The 15,545-nt window shown below is 61.4% G+C and overlaps 1 protein-coding gene and 1 long non-coding RNA gene across 8 annotated transcripts; both read left to right on the top strand.

Moving 5' to 3' along the window:
• The first annotated feature begins 1,640 nt into the window (after window positions 1-1,640).
• LOC136789353 (uncharacterized) lies at window positions 1,641-5,075 on the top strand. Of its 3 annotated transcripts, none has more exons than XR_010828162.1 (3): window positions 1,641-1,775; window positions 2,329-2,466; window positions 3,997-5,075. It is a non-coding gene; the product is annotated as an uncharacterized lncRNA (long non-coding RNA). The 3 variants fall into 3 exon arrangements; XR_010828163.1 differs by having other exon boundaries at window positions 1,675-1,775; window positions 2,311-2,466; XR_010828161.1 differs by lacking the exon at window positions 1,641-1,775 and having other exon boundaries at window positions 2,250-2,466.
• Window positions 5,076-6,868: 1,793 nt separating this feature from the next.
• Window positions 6,869-14,864, top strand: LOC136789316 (zinc finger protein ZFP2-like). Of its 5 annotated transcripts, XM_066989350.1 has the most exons (4): window positions 6,959-7,098; window positions 9,143-9,242; window positions 9,453-9,562; window positions 11,259-14,864. In XM_066989350.1, the coding sequence occupies exon 4, from the start codon at window positions 11,296-11,298 to the stop codon at window positions 12,982-12,984; it is 1,689 nt and encodes a 562-aa protein (XP_066845451.1). In that variant the 5' UTR covers window positions 6,959-7,098; window positions 9,143-9,242; window positions 9,453-9,562; window positions 11,259-11,295; the 3' UTR covers window positions 12,985-14,864. The 5 variants fall into 5 exon arrangements, with proteins under 5 accessions (XP_066845448.1, XP_066845451.1, XP_066845449.1 ...); XM_066989348.1 differs by lacking the exon at window positions 9,453-9,562; XM_066989349.1 differs by lacking the exon at window positions 9,453-9,562 and having other exon boundaries at window positions 6,976-7,098; window positions 8,905-9,242.
• Window positions 14,865-15,545: the final 681 nt, after the last annotated feature.

The raw sequence follows: 15,545 nt of genomic DNA, 5'->3' as shown, positions 1-15,545 counted from the left end.
GCTCCGTAGGGAGGAGATGGAGGGGTTGGAAGTGTTCCTGGGTCACATCAGCAAACAGCAAAACCGAAACAGCTCACCTTCAAGGGCGAATCTGAGCTGGAAGGGGTGGGTGCTGAGACAAAGCCCCGGGCTTAATAACGCCTCCTTAGACGTGACCATTTACCCAGGGCTTGAGCCAAGACTCTGACAGCTTTAGGAAGCTGCCTGGTACGGCTTGAGATCCATCCCAGCCCACACACAGCAGAGATCACCTTGGGGTTCGCGGTTGAACGCTTCGGGCGCTGAGCTGTGCGATTACAGGAAATGTGTTGGATTCCCGACAGCAGAAACCAAGCAGAAAAGGGGCAAAACAAGTGGCTGGAGCAGCGGGGCTCCGATCCCTTCCCCTCCACCCCAACCATCATCTGACCTCCAGGTGGGAGGTTTTCGGCTGGAAGCAGGTTTGTGCCCCAGGTCAATAAAAAACGATGGGGAAGCCCCTGTTTCCTACAGTGCAGCAAGGGCTGCAGTGACTCCCGAATTTGGGAAGCAAGAAGGCAAAGGGAAAATACTCAAGAAATGCAAAAATGAAAAATAAAATAAAGGAGGGCAAATAAAAGGAGCGCAAATGGGTGTTCATAAATGCAAAGAACAGCTAAAACGCTCTCAGCCGTCCTTACAAACCACCACCTTTCCTTCCTCCGGACAGCCGAGAGTTGCCTGAGCAGCTACACCAGAGCCACGCGATCTGGAAGGCAAACACCGGCTCCTTGTTTGCAAGCAAACACGAGGGCTGGTTTCCTCACCCGCTCCTTGCAAGGGAAACAAGCGCCTGCAGTGCTGCAGCCTCGTGGGCTAGCGGTCAGAAACGCTGCCCCTGGACTTCGAAACCCGTCCTTCCTCACCTGGGTAGCTGTGGCCACCCTGTTGTGGTTTTTTTTTACCCCTGAGCAAGGGAAGGGCTGAGCCCCTCCAGGGATGCACCCGGTTCCTGCCGCCCGAAAGCATCGGTGTGATGGGGAGGGGGCAGAGGTGGCCCCCGCGTTTTGGGTGGGTTGCCACGAGTGAGCAGCAGCGGGCTCAGCTACTGGCTCACTGTCCCCAGAATGGGGACGGGGGAGAGAAAAAGAATCCCCCAGAGTGGGATGGGTTGAGGTAAAGAGGGTTTAATTGGTAAAGCCAAAGCTGCGTCTGCAAGCAAGGCAAAACACAAATTCATTTACTCCTTCCCACCGGCAGGCAGGCGTTCGGGTGCTTCCAGGACAGCAGGGCTCCGTCCTGCATCAGGATTACTTGGGAAGACCAGCTCCGTCACTCCAAATGTCCCTGATTTCTCCTCCTTTCCTTGACCTTATATTGCTGAGCGTGACACCCTGCGGCATGGGACACCCCTTCGGCTGTTTGGGGACAGCTGTCCCGCTTCCGTCCCCTCCCGGCTCCTTGTGCACCCCCAGCCTCCCCGCAGGCAGGGCAGCATCGGAAGCAGCAAAGTCCTTGGCCCTGTATAACAACTAAAACGTCGGCGTCTCGTTGCCGTTCTCGTCACAGATCCAAGACACGGCAACTTACCCGGTGCTAGGAAGGAAATTAGCTCTGCCCCCGCCAGAACCGGCAGAGGAGTGCATCTCCCAGGGCAACACCCCCGCTTCACCCTGCCTCCCGCCAGCCACCCTGCCCCGGGTGAGAGCGGGCTCCGAGGGAGGAGCAGAGCAGCCCAGAGGGCTCCATCCGCGGCCCCGGGAGCCCAAGAGACGGCGGGTTTCTTCCCCCCATCTCCACAACTTGGGCAGCACCAGGTAAGGGGCCTCTTGGTCGCTCTGTCTGGGGGTCCATGAATGATTTCTGTGCTTGCTTTTTCTCCCTCTCACTCAACCTCCGCTGTCAGAGCCCAGCTCCCGTCCCAGACATCTCATTCCGGGGTGTCTCGGTGGGGTTTTTTGTTTTGCCTCATTCGCCCAGCCCACACCAGCCCCTTTTTTCTTCCGAGACGCCCTCGGGATATCCCAGCACATCAGCGGGACGTGATGTGGACTTGCAGGATCGAGCTCCCTAGGGCACCTCCGTGCTGCCTCATCCCCACACCAAAGGGTCGGATCCTCTCCTCTCCCGCTCCCGCTGCTCGGATGAGAAACCAGAGCACAAAAAAAGGACGAGAAATCAGAGCAAAGAAATCAGAGGCTCCCTGCTTCTGCTGCCCGCCCCAAGCCTGTCCCCTCTGCCATTATTTTTAAGACAGATGTGTCAGCTTGCTTCGGTGGGGCTTGGCTCCGGGCTGGACCCTGCCCAAAGGCAGATTGCGCCCCACAGACCCCGCTGCACTTCTCACTTAAGGATCTCCGACGTCTCTAGGCTGTCCTCCGTGCGCCAGCAGCCTGACCCCATGGAGAAGCGCAGGGACCTCGAGGAGATCCTCCTCAGCACGCCCCAGTCCCGCAGCGTGGGAATTGAGATCACCAACAAGACAAGCGTGACCCTCCGCAATCCCAGGTTTGTACGGCGCCCACCGGCCCCCAGATTTACAAGGCCCCCGAAGCTTGGGCACAAGTCTGAGAGCAGCAAAACTCGGTGTGCACGAGGGCGCTGCATAAAAGCTGCAGGGGGAAGAAGGAAGCAGACGGCAGGTAGAGGCACCCAGGGCCTGGGCTGGTGCCAAGGGGACGAGGGGAGTGCCACAGCCTCGTAGCACACACCTTGCAAAGAAAACGCTCAGCCCTGAGAAAACACAGGGCTGGACAAACGCCCGGGTTCCCTGGGGCTTGTTTATCCGAGGTAAAGGGGAACCCCATCAACTCCCACCCCTCCGTTTGCTGCGGGGTCTGGGATCACAACACGAAGGAAGGGCTGAGGTTGGGAGGGACCTCTGGAGGTCGTTTTGTCCACCTCAAGCAGGGGCACCTACAGGAGGCTGCTCAGGACCACGTCCCGACAGCTTTTGGATACCTCCAAGGAGCCTCCACCACCTCTCTGGGCAACCCATGCCAGTGCTCTGTCACCATAAATGATGTTCAGGTGTTCAGAGGGAACCTCTCCTGTTTCAGTTTGTGCCCCTTGTCTCTTGTCCTGTCACCGGGCGCCACTGGAAAGAGCCTTTTCTGCCAAGCTGCTTCCCAGCTGGGTGCCTCCTGGTGCCTGGGGTTGTTTCCCCCAGCTTCAGGACCTTGCACTTCTCCTTGTTGAACTTCATGAGGTTCCTGACACCCACGTCTCCAGCCTGCCCAAGTCTCTCTGGATGGCAGTGGGACCCTCCGGTGTACCCACCACCCCCTGGGGTTTTGCGTCATCAGCAAACTTGCTGTAATCTGCCCCATCATCCAGATCATTAACGAAGATGCTGATCAGGATCGGACCCAGTACTGACCCCTTGGGTATGCCGCTAGTTCCTGGCCTCCGGCTGGACTTCGCAACCACCGATCCACCGCCCCTTGAGCCTGGTCCCCACGGGATGTCACTCCTTGGCTTCCCTCCTGCCCTGCACCCCTTCCTGCTCCAGCGCCGAGCCCCTGCTGGAGTGCCTGGGGGGGTGGGATGGGGGCAAGGGTGTCTGCAACCTGTGCCTGCGCCTGCAGCCGCATCCCCTTGTCCTGGGAGATACCAGAGGTGCTTCTCAGCAGTGCCCCGTGCACGGGGAATCATAAAACACAGGATCACGGAATCAGGTTGGAAAATGTCTCTAAGATCATCTAGTCCAGCCCTTAACCTAGTACTAAAGTCCACCGCTAAACCTCGCTGTTAAGTTCTAGGTCTGCAGGTTATTTGAAGACCTCTGGGGATGGTGACTCCACCGCTTCCCCGGGCAGCCAGTTCCAACGCCTCACAACCCTTTCAGTGAACAATTTTTTCCTAATATCCAACCTGAAACCTCCCCTGGTGCCACTTGAGGCCATTTCCTCTTTTATCACCTGGTGCCTGGGAGAAGGGACCGATCCCACCTCGCTGTAGCCTCCCTTCAGGCAACTGGAGAGCGACGTGGAAACCTTCCAGCCTGACGTTACGGCTCTCTTTCCGCTCTCCCCGCAGCTATTTCTGCCAAAGCGGCGAAATCTTCACGCCCCGTCACCATCCATCAGCCCCCAGTCCCGGGAGACGTGCGTCTTTGTGAAACGCAACCTGAGCGCCTGGGGCGTATCCGGAGCCCTCTTGTACGTCTCGGAGCCCTTCTCCTTCGCGGTGATGTTCTACAACCCCAGGAACAACACGATATTTGCCCACCAGTACGCGGTGGAGATCTTCCAGGGGGCAACCATCTCCGGGAGCCTGGAGAGCCTCTACTGGTCCATGCGCGGGGACCGACCCCAGTCCCAAACCTACAGGAAGGAGGTGCTGGACAAAAAAACCTCCTCCGTCGTTGTGTCCGATGGGACCTACAGCATCTCAGCCACCATGTCCAACCACAGCAAGGCCGTCCTGAAGATACTGGTGGAGGAGACGCGGGGGTCTCCGCCGAAGTACACAGCCAGCTGCTTTCCTCCCCCCAAGGACACCTCCAAGGAGAGGCACCCCCAGGCTTTCTCCTACTTGCCAAAATAGTGACAAAGCTCCATGTCCTGGGATTTCGTCCCCACGTTGGAAACCCAGCAGTTTCTGCACAAAGCGTACAGGTTCGGTTTTAATTTTGTGTTTCCTCCGATTTCACGCCCTTTTCGCCAAGCCTGCTGCCAAACTGGGCAAGCAACCCGAGAAACAAATCACTTTCAGATTTCGCTCTGAAGTTTTGCAGAAGATCTCCATCCTCCAAAGCTGAGAAATTAAGAAATACTGAAGAAAAATAAAGCAACGCGTTTCTCTGAGAGCTGCCCCTCGTGCTTTTGGGGCTGATAATAACCAAGGCAGAAGGAAGAAGGTGGTGAGGGCTCCAGCATCTCAAGTTCTCAGCCGTCACAATTTCCATTTCCTGAAATAAAATCTTTTGTCCAGACTGAGGGAGAACAATGGCTTTTTTTCGGTTCTGAATTCCCCCCTGATAACGTGCACCGGCACTTGCTCATCCTGCTGGGATCGTGGCTCCTCGGCTCGGCGCACCCGTCTTGCTTGGCACAACCTTCAGAAAAAGGAGGGGAGGAGGGGGAAGTATGGGAAAATAAATTTTTTTCGATGCATATTTTTTCCTGTTAACTCTGCCCTGGTGACATCTGAAACCAGCTTTTCCGACGGTGAGTCACAGCCGACAAACTCAGCACCCAGCTGCCCCGGGAGCTGCTGCCGGGGCTGCAGCGGGGGCGGGTTGCAGGAATTTGGGGCGATTTGTCGTGGTTTCAAGGCTGGCCGCCAGGCAGCTGGCACGCACTCCCTGCAACCACTCGCTTCTGTATTTTTTTACTCCGTCCTCCGTGTGTTTTGCTGGCTTTTGAGGCCATGACGGGAGGGTAAAGTGCCTCGCCGGGGATTAAAACAGCTCGCAGAGCTTCCGCGTGGAACGAACATGGCTTGCCTGGAAATCCCCGAGCACCAGGAATTGCAGAGGCACACACGCGTGTGCTCCAGGCACATCTGTGCCTTGCACGCACACGTGCTCCAAGCATGTCCCTGCCATGCACACGCGTGTCCCACACATGCGTGTCCCCGTTTCCCAGACACGTCCCACACACACGTGTCCCACACACGTGTCCCACGTGTCCCCTACATACATGTGTCCCACACACGTGTCCCACAGATGCGTGTCCCCCCCACGTATGTCCCACCCCCACGCACGTCCCCATTGCCCTCCCCACGTGTCTGACGGCGCATGCCTGGGAGCACTGGTTGATAGTCGGCTGAACATGAGCCAGCGGTGTGCCCAGGTGGCCAAGAAGGCCAACAGCATCCTGGCTTGTATCAGAAGCAGAGTGGCCAGCAGGCCTAGGGAGGTGATTGTCCCCCTGCGCTCGGCTCTGGTGAGGCCGCACCTCGAGTGCTGCGTTCAGTTTTGGGCCCCTCGCTACAAGAAGGACATGGAGGTGCTTGAGAGAGTCCAGAGAAGGGCAACGAGGCTGGTGAGGGGTCTGGAGAACAAGTCTTACAAGGGACTGGGGTTGTTTAGCCTGGAGAAGAGGAGGCTCAGGGGAGACCTCATCGCTCTCTACAGGTACCTTAAAGGAGGCTGTAGAGAGGTGGGGGTTGGTCTGTTCTCCTACGTGCCTGGTGACAGTGATTTGTGGAAGAACTCTACAACTCCTACCTCTACAACTCTACAACTCCTACAACAACTATCCTCCGCGAGGGGCCCCCGAGACTCCTTGTTGCGGTTAATTTGCACAGTAGCAAGCAAAGACACTCAGCAATAACTATTTTAACGCAATTAAGCAAGCCCCCGTTTTTTCATTCCTGGCTTTGATAATTACGATTGTTTTATTTAGAAATCATTAATCTGATTAAGCAAGCCCCCATTCTTTTATCCCTGGCTTCAATAGATACGTTACAGGAGGCTGTAGCGAGGTGGGGGCTGGTCTATTCCCCCACATGCCCAAGGATAGGATGACGGGGAATGGGCTAAAGTTGCGCCAGGGGAGGTTTAGGTTGGATATTAGGAAAAACTTCTTTACTGAAGGGGTTGTTAGGCATTGGGATGGGCTGCCCAGGGAGGTGGGCGAGTCACCATCCCTGGAGGTCTCTAAAAGGCGTTTAGGTGTAGAGCTCAGTGACATGGTTTAATGGAGGACTTGTTGGTGTTAGGTCAGAGGTTGGACGTGGTGATTTCGGAGCTCTCCTCCGACCTACACGGCCCTGTCACTCCGCGCTTCCCTGCGCACCCCCCCCACTGCGCGCCCTGCTAACAGCGCATGCGCCTCCCCCCCCCCCGCTCCGCGCTCTGCGCATGCGCTCCCTCTCCCCTTTCTGCTGCGCGTTCTGCGCATGCGCTGCCTCTCCCCCGCCTGCTGCGCGTTCTGCGCATGCGCTGCCTCTCCCCTGTCTGCTGCGCCTTCTGCGCATGCTCCCCCCTCCCCGCCCCCCTCCCACCTCCCCCTTCCCCTCCGTTCCCGCCCCCGCGCCGCTGCCGCCGCCGCCGCCGCCGCCGGAAGTGACGTTGCCCGCGGCGCGGCGCGCGGCCGGAAGCGGCGGCGGGGGAGGCGCCGCGAGGCGGCACCGGCGGCACCGGCCGGATGTGAGGGGACGGCGGCGGGGCCCGGCGGGGGCGGCCCCGGGGTGAGCACCGGGGGCGGGGGGGGAGGGCGGGGAACGGGGCGAGGAGCAGCCGCCGAGCGCGGGGGTGGCGGCGGCGGAGGGGCCGAGCGGGGCCTTCCCCGTCGGGGGGGGGGGCCGGGAGGATCCGGGGGGGGCTGGGCTGAGGGGGCCCGTGTGGGAACCGGGGGGGCTGGGGGTGTACCGGGGGGGCTGGGGGTATACCGGGGGGATTGGGGGTGTACCGGGGGGATTGGGGTGTACCGGAGGGATTATGATGTACCGGGGGGGCCCACGGTGGTGGGCAGGGGGCCGCGGCCCCGCTCCGCCGAAGCTGGGGGCGTTGGGCCTGGAGAGGGGAAGGCTCCGGGGGGAGCCGGGAGCGTGCCTGAGGGGGCTGGGGGGAAGGGGAATGGTTTTAAGCTAAAAAAACCTAGGTTTAGGTTAGGTGTAAGGAAAAAAAAAAAACTTCCCTCAGAGGGTGGCGGGGCGCCGGAGGAGGCTGCCCGGAGATTTCTGTGGCCGCCCGGTCCCCGGAGGTGTTCGAGGCCGGGCTGGCTGGGGCTGTGAGCAGCCCGGGCGGGTGAGAGGCGTGCCCAGGGCAGGGGGGTGAAATTAAATGATCGTTAAGGTCCCTTCCGTCCCAAAGCGTCCTGTGGGGCCGCGTTGGGGCAGGGGGCGATAACAGGGAGGGCCTGATTGTGATGCCAGGGGGGCAGGCAGCGAGCTGGCAGGGCCCGTGTTGAAACTGGGGGGGACTGGGAGGGACTGGGAGGGACTGGGACAGCTGGGGGGGGGGTGGCAGGGGGTGTGGAGGGGGTTGAGGGGGGCCCGCGTCGATACTGAGGGATGGCGGCTGCGTACCGGGGGTGTCCGGCTGTCACGGGGTGGGGAAGGGGGTGAGATCAGGGGGTTGGGGTGTGCTGGGGAGGGGGCTGGTTGTCGTGGGAGAGACTGGGGGGGTGCCGGGAGGGCCTGGCTGTAACGGTGGGGGGGGGGGTGAGAGGATCCTCACAGGTACAAGGGGGAAAGGGGGACGCACCAGGAGAGTTTGCGGTGGTGAGGGGGTGGGAAAAGGGAGAGGGGGTGGGCTGGGGAGGGGGGAGGTTCTGAGGAAAGGCCACCGCAGGGGCTGCCCAGCTCGCCCAGGGCAAGCCAGAGCGCTCCGTGCGCTTCTCCTGGCTCCGTGAGACGGAAAAACCGTCCTCTCCCTACCTTAATTAACCCTGCCCCTTCCCTCAGGTGGTGCCGTGGGCCCGGCAGCGCACCTTGGTCCCAGCCCGAGCAGTGAAACGCTCCAGCTGCCTTGGGGAGGGGGGGGAAAAAAGGAATATATATTTTTTTTTTTTGCTCAGCCGTTCCTACTGAACTGGAGCTAATTCATCCCGATTATTTGACCCGTTGCTGCGTTGTGCCCCTTTGCTCTTAACGCCAGCACCATCCTTCAACTGAAGTTATTGTTTTTCCTCTCTGGCTTTATCTTTGGTTACGTTTACCGGCCGCAGTTAGCTCTTCCTCCAGCTTGGTGACGTTAGGTAGCCGTGGGTAGGACAGGTTCCCCCGGCCGGGCCCAGGACTCTCTCTGCTGCTTCTCCAGCTCGTTGACTGGAAAACCAGCTTTGCGCCGTCTCCTCCCAAGTGCTTTTCACCAGGACTTTGCTTGGTGTCGGCGCTGCCTGCGCTGGGAACGCCTCTCCCGCGGCGTTTTGATGCTTTTGGTCACTTTTAACCCCCCCAGATCTTCTCTGCTTCGGCACACAGAAGCTCCCTCTCGGCAGACTCCTGTTTCTCACCTTGCCCTTTCTGTTTCACCCCTTCCTGTCTCCGCAGCTCGTGAGGGCAGCAGGCATTTTCGTCCTTCCCTGCGTTACGAGTGGTTTCCTCAGCTCTCCCCCCGGTTCTGGGCCGGGCTGAGCCCTGGTGCAGCCCCTCGGTCCTTTCCCCGCACCCCCTGCAGGCTCCGGGGTGGCAGGGCTCGGGGCGGGCAGTAAAACCGCGGCGAATCCGGTCGTCTCCGCACGCGAAACGCCCGCGTGTGACCTCTTGCCTGGTGCGGACCCCCCCCCAGGTTTCCCGCTGTGACCATGCGCGTGTCTCACCGAGAGCGGACCTCTCCAGCGCCGCGTGGCTCGACCCGACCGCTGGTGGCGGATCCCTGGCAGCGCGGGGTAAGTCGGGGTCTCGCTGGGTTCCTTTTCCCCGTTAGGGCCCCCCTGCGCTTCGCCTCCCGTCAGCGCCGGGCAAGAAGACCTGGGTTCCTTGTCCTGCGTGAGGTTATGGTGTCGGAGCGGCCTGCACGAGCCGGCAGGCGGGCGTCTCTGTCCAGCCTTTTCCCTGAGAGGCAGCAAAGGCAGCCCTAATATTTGGGCTTTCCCTAGAGCGAGTTTCCACAGGCGTTGGGACCTGTCCTCGCCCTCCTGCACCACGTCCTCCCTTAGCAGCGGCCAGGCTTGCATCGGCTGCCTCTGCGCCATCTCTTCTCCCACAGGCAAGCGATTCCTTCTTCTTTTTTTTCTTTTTTTTTTTGTTGTTTTTTAAATACCTGGAGGTAAGTGTAGGTGTTGGCTGTGGGGCTCGGAGTCTGCTTGGGGGGTTTCTGGTCGCCCTGAGGACTCAACCCAAGTCTTGCGGGAGGGCTCTGAAGCCTTCATGCAAGAGCAGGGGCTGTGGGCTCGAAAGGGAGGTCCGGATCCATCCCAGGCGAGCGTGCTCAGGAGCAGGGCGATCCCGAGCCCTCGTCCCTGCTCCCAGCCTCGTTTGTGCGTGGCAGACTGAGGGACGGGCTCCCTGGGCGGTGAGGGAAGCAACTAGCACGTATCCATCTCATCAGGAGACGAAAAGTGCTCGCTTAGGTACAGGTTTCTGCTGGTTTCATCCTTCGCTGGCTTTCTTTGCTTCTAACCTTCTGATTCATTCAAATTCCCGTCCCTTTCACCCTTTGCTGCTTGCCATGCGTTTAACAGCCGCCTCCTTCGCCCCTCTTTTCAACTTGCTGCCTTCTTGAACTAGAGAAGCTGCCCTTTTGAGGCCCACCCTTGTTTGCAGCTGGGAGCGAGGGGCTGACAGAGCTGTGGTGCGATCGAATTTTCTCCGTGGCAATGAAACCAAATCTCGCGCTGAAACCCACGCGGTTTTGTCGCGGTATTTTTTATTTTTATTTATTTTTTTTGTAACTTGAGATTGAGTGGGGGCGGGAGGCACAGATAATAAGCAACGCTTCTTGGAACACCCTTTTATTCATTAAGCCCTCGCTGTTAATGGAATCGAGCTGTTGTTAATAGCATTTAACCTCACACGGCGCACAGCCTGCCGGCTAACGTCTCAGCCCTTTGCCTTCCCTTACGGTCGCCTGGCTGAAGCCCCGTCCCCAGCAGCGTTAGGGGCGCTGGGGGCGCATCCCTCTGGGATGTGGCCTGACTTTCACAACCTGCCGTTGGTTCCAGTGCGCGTTGGTGGCCTTGGGACGGATTCAGCAGAGGCTGTGTGTCCGGAGTGTATCGGTTCTTGCAAATTCAGCAGCACCAGCTGTCTCTGCAACTTAATCGGGCCTGGGGAAGCTTTCACCGAGTGCCTTCCCAGCGTCTATCTTGCTCCTCTTCTGCTTGTTGCTTCCTGGCAGCTATTTCTCTGTTCAAGCCTGTAGAGCCCATTCTCAGGTGGAAGGGACCCTGTGGGACGGTTTCACGCTTAGCTTCGCGGCAGTTTCCGCTCTGCGTCGGCGTTAGGCCGGCAGAAACGCCCTCCTCTGCGTGACGCGCAGCTCCCAAACCCCCTGCCGGGGACCTGCTGGCGAGCTGGTACGGCCCCCGGCTCCTGGGTAGAGGGGCCGAGGCTGGCTTAACCACTGCTCCAGCCGGGGAGCTGTGGCTGAGCGAGCTGTGGCTGCGCGGGTGGATAGCTACCGGCAGCGCGATTCAGTTGCTGGTAACAGGTTGATCGGTAAAAAGGTTTCGAAGAGGTATCAATCCGCGTTGCCCCTCCAGCACCACCCAGCCGACTCGATTCCCCCTAAGGTGAAGAGGAATCGCTGGCAGCAGGCTTTGCAAGCCCTGCAGTCCCTGCTCGTCTGGCACACCTCCCTGCGCGCCGTTCGGCCTGTGGCTTTGCCTTCCTGCCCCTTGTCGTACGGCCCCTTCCAGCGATCGGTTGCCTCTCTCATGTTCTCCCCTTCCTGATTTTTGCAGGGGGTCCTGTCTGGCTTGGCAGCCGGCGCCCGGAGCCATGGAAGAGCGGCCAGGTTCTCCAGCCTGCGAGCCCCCCTTCTCCCCGCGGCGCGTCTGCGTTCCCGAAGATGGGCCTGAAGGTGAAGAGCAGGAGGAGGCTCCAGAGAAGGGCGCCACCCGGGCGCAGCACCCAGGGCGGCACGGGCAGGTTTCTCCTCGCCGTTCAGGACGCTGCTGGCAAGGGCACGGTTCCCTCGCCCCTCGGGACGTGGACGGCCCTGGCCAGAAGGCAGGAGAGGGCGAGGGGGGTGCCCCGTGCCCTGAGCCCAAGGCGCCGGGGGAGCTGCAGCCGCGCAGGCCGTTCCGGCGGAAGCACCGGCTCTACCTGAAGCCCAAGTCGAGCCCGGCCCCGGCATCTCCAGGACCCGGGGAGAGAGCCGAAGAGCCGGGGCCCTCCCGGGGAAAGAGGCTGCGCTTGATCTGGGGGCAGGCCGGCGACTTCCGACGGAAGAAAAACCGCTCGGAGAACGGACTGGAGGAGGCTCCCCTTGCGCCCCAGAGCAGCGAAGAAGAGGAGGAGGGAAAAGGTTCCCGATCCTGCTCCCCCGAGCCGCCTCATCCCGGAGATGCCCGTCCCAAGCCGGACTTTGTGCAGCTGATCGACGAGCGCGGCATCTACTCCACCGCCAAACTCGTGCTGGGCGGCGCGGCGGGCGAGCTGGAGGAGGCGGCGGTGGTGCTGCCGCCCCACCTGAAGCGGGGCGCCAGCGTGGCCGGCGGCGGGGCCGAGTTTGAGATCCGCGAGGTGATCGTGGACGAGAAGCCCTTCCAGTGCGGCGTGTGCGAGAAGGCCTTCAAGCGGGCCTGGGAGCTCTTCAGCCACGAGGTGGTGCACAACGAGGAGCGCCCGTTCCGCTGCGACCTCTGCGAGGCCTCCTTCAAGCGCCACTCGGACTTCAAGAGCCACCGGCTGGTGCACACGGAGGAGCGGCCCTTCCGCTGCGAGCTCTGCGGCAAGCGCTTCAAGCGCTCCTCCAACCTCCAGGAGCACCGGCGCATCCACACGGGCGAGCGGCCCTTCCACTGCGCCTGCTGCGACAAGAGCTTCAAGACGCCCTACGAGCTGCAGCGCCACACGCTCACCCACTGCACCGAGAAGCCCTTCAAGTGCGCCGACTGCGGGAAGGACTTCCCCACCTCCAACGCCCTCCTCCTGCACCAGCGGCAGCACTGCGACGACAAGCCCCACGTCTGCGGCGTCTGCGGCAAGAAGTTCACCTACGGGCACAGCCTCAAGGTGCACGAGCGCGTGCACACGGGCGACCGCCCCTTCGTCTGCCCGCTCTGCGGCAAGGGCTTCAAGCAGTCCAACGCCCTCTCCTCCCACGAGCGCGTGCACACGGGCGAGCGCCCCTTTGTCTGCAAAACCTGCGGGAAGGCCTTCAAGCAGTCTTCCTACCTGGTGATCCACGAGCGGGCGCACACCGGGGAGCGACCCTACAAGTGCGAGGCGTGCGGTAAGGCCTTCGCCCGGCCCTCCTTGCTGCTGCAGCACCACCGCGTGCACAGCCAGGAGCGGCCCTACAAATGCAGCTTCTGCCACAAGTTCTTCAAGGACCTGGCCTACCTGGCCGTCCACGAGAAGGTGCATACGGGCGAGACCCCCTACAAGTGCAGCGTCTGCGACAAAGGCTTCGCTCACCCCTCCAACCTGCTGCAGCACCAGCGCGTGCACCGCGACGGCTGAGCCCCGGAGCGGCGCGCGCGGTGCGAGCGTTTTGAGGCCGGGAAGCCCGCAGCCATAAATAAGCGAGCGTGCTGCCAGCGTGCCCGCAGCAACGGACGAGCCCCAGGGCAGCCCGCCGCAGCACGCCTTCCCGTAGGTGCGCGGGGGGCTGCTGCAGCGTCCCTGGAGGGGGGAGCCCGAGAAGCGGGTGCTGCTGCAGCTCTTCTCCCGAGCCTGAACCCGGCGGGGCTTTTGCTGCATGGCTTTTCTCTGCCAAACCCTGGCGCGTGCCGTTCTCTCCGTCCTCCTCCCGGAGAGGCGATCCCGCGGGGGTTCCTAACTGCGCTCTGAGGCTCCCGCCTCCCGGCCGGTGCCGCCCGCGGGGAGGTGCCGCGCCGTCCGTGAGCGCTGCTGGCCGCAGGCTGGCCGGTGGCAGCGGGCTGTAGCTCGCAGCGCGCCGCCCGTGGGCAGCTGCGAGCCCTGCTGGGAGGCCGTGGTGGCTTCCGGAGGCGAGCTGGGCTGGCCGAGGCTGCGGTGCGGCTGAGAGCCGGTGTCCAGAGCTCTGAAGAGCAGCATCAGCCGGGCCGTGGCAAGCCCTTTGTTCGGCTGATGCTAAGGGATGCTGCTTCTCCCCCCCAGTGCTGCAAGGAGGGCTTATTTAGTCGCCCCGGTGAGCGTAGCTCAGCCTGGCCACGCCACCGGCTCCATCAGCGTGTCTGCCCGGTGCCCCGGGGCCATGCCGCTGCCTTCCTTGAGCGCCAGGTGTGGGCTGGGTGCTCCTGGGGAGCCCCTCGAAGTAGGGGTGCGCCGCCGCTGCCTGTGACCGAGCCCTGCAGCAGGAGCTCCGTCCGTTTTTTGGTGTTTTTTTTTTGGGGGGGGGGTGTATACCAGTGAAAAGCACGGTGGGGAACAGCAGCGTGCAGGCACCTCCCTTTCCTTCTGACGAATTTGAAGCGTCCCGTCCACGTTTCACGCTGCTGCTGGTGATGATCAGGTTAATAACGAAAGCAGTGCCCTCCGCCCTGCTGTGCAGGGGCCACGCGGGCGCTCTGCTGGGTACAGCACCGCGCAGGCTGCCTCTGTTCAGCCCCCCCCCGGGCAGGGAGCAGAGGCGGGGGTTGCGTCGGCTGCAGATCCCTGGTGTCCTCACTTAAAACTCGGCCTCGAGGCGCAGGGGAACGGGTGGGAGTGGAAGGGCGACCTTGGGAGAGCCGGAGCGAGGAGGGGAAAGGCGCTGCCCGGTTGGCGCTGGCGGTGGGGTATCTTTTGGGGAGATGGTGGGGGAGAGGTGCGGAGCCACCGTCTTGCCTCTCCCAGCCCGTCCGGAGGAAGGAGCCCGTCGTGGATTGGAAACACTAACCCTCTTTTCCGCCCCAGGGTGCCGGTAAGGCAGGTAGGGAGCAGAAGAGCAGGGTGCACGTGCTGTGATCTGCCTTGGGAGCCTTGTCAAGGGACAGCCCGTGCTGTAAGCTGTGTCTAGCCGCTCGTGGGACCCGGACGAGGAAGGGGCGAGCACGCAAAACCAGCGCTGGATCCTCCTCGCTCCCGTGCCGCGCGTGCCCGGCACGTCCGAGGGCAGCACCAGCTCTGGAGCCACCCGCGCTGCCGCCGCCCCCGAAGCCTGGGTTTGTTCTCTCTGACTGATGGCTGCCCCTGCTGCTGGGCGGGGGGCGGCGTGCGGACCTTTCCTTGCGAAGGCCAGCCCTGTCCTCCGATCCGAGCTGCCTCGCAGGGGCCCGGTGTCGCGGGCTGTGGGACCGGAGGTGCCAACCCTCGGACTCCTGCTGATCCTGGTCCCACCCCGTCCCCCTTTTTTGTAGGGTTCCTGTGGCGCTGGGGGCGGGAGGGGAGGTGTGCTCCTCAGCGCTCTGCACACTAATTACAGGACAGTTATTTAACGATGTCTTTGCCTCGTTGCTTCTTCGAGCCCGCTGCTGCGTCTGGCTGAGCCCCTGCTTGCCTCCGGGCTTTTGGCGTGAGCCTGGCGACCTTGCGGGTGGGGAGGGTTTTTTTTGTCTGTCTCATTAATTTTTTTTTGTCTCGTTAACTGTTTTTTTTGGTCTCATTAACTGTCTCGGGAGCTGGCGTATCTAACTCACAGCCCTCACTACTAGCGTACGGCTCAGGTCTGGGTTTCACCACTCGCCGCAAAGCCCGCGGCCCGCAGATACTCAGTGCAAAAACTTTCCAGCAAGCTCCGTTTTGGGTTTGCGCTTCTGAGGATGCGCTGTAAGGAGGGCTGTGGTCAGGGGGTTGCGACTTGCCCTCAAGGGTTGTGTCTGGGCAGCTCCTCTGTTTGCTGGGCAAACTGTCCCCAGCTGGCGGTGGACACGTCCTTGTCCTAACGGGCTCCCAGCCCGGCATCTGAAGCCTGCGGGTCTCTGGGGAAGGGGAGAGGTAACGGTAGCTCTGCCCAGTGAGGGAGGTGAAGGACTCGGTGGTGTCACCATTTAAAGCTCGGTGGGACGCCGAGGCTGCTGCATTAGCCGCAAAGCACCTGCTTGATGCATGTTACAGCAGTGTTGGCCCTTTGCCCCTAACCTTAGGGAAATGGAGGCGCTCTGGATGAAAAAGAACTTGAG

Source organism: Anser cygnoides, unplaced genomic scaffold (genome assembly GCF_040182565.1).
Source record: "Anser cygnoides isolate HZ-2024a breed goose unplaced genomic scaffold, Taihu_goose_T2T_genome scaffold_44_1, whole genome shotgun sequence".
Classification (NCBI taxonomy): Eukaryota; Metazoa; Chordata; class Aves; order Anseriformes; family Anatidae; genus Anser; species Anser cygnoides.
This window is presented reverse-complemented; position numbering and strand designations above follow the sequence as displayed.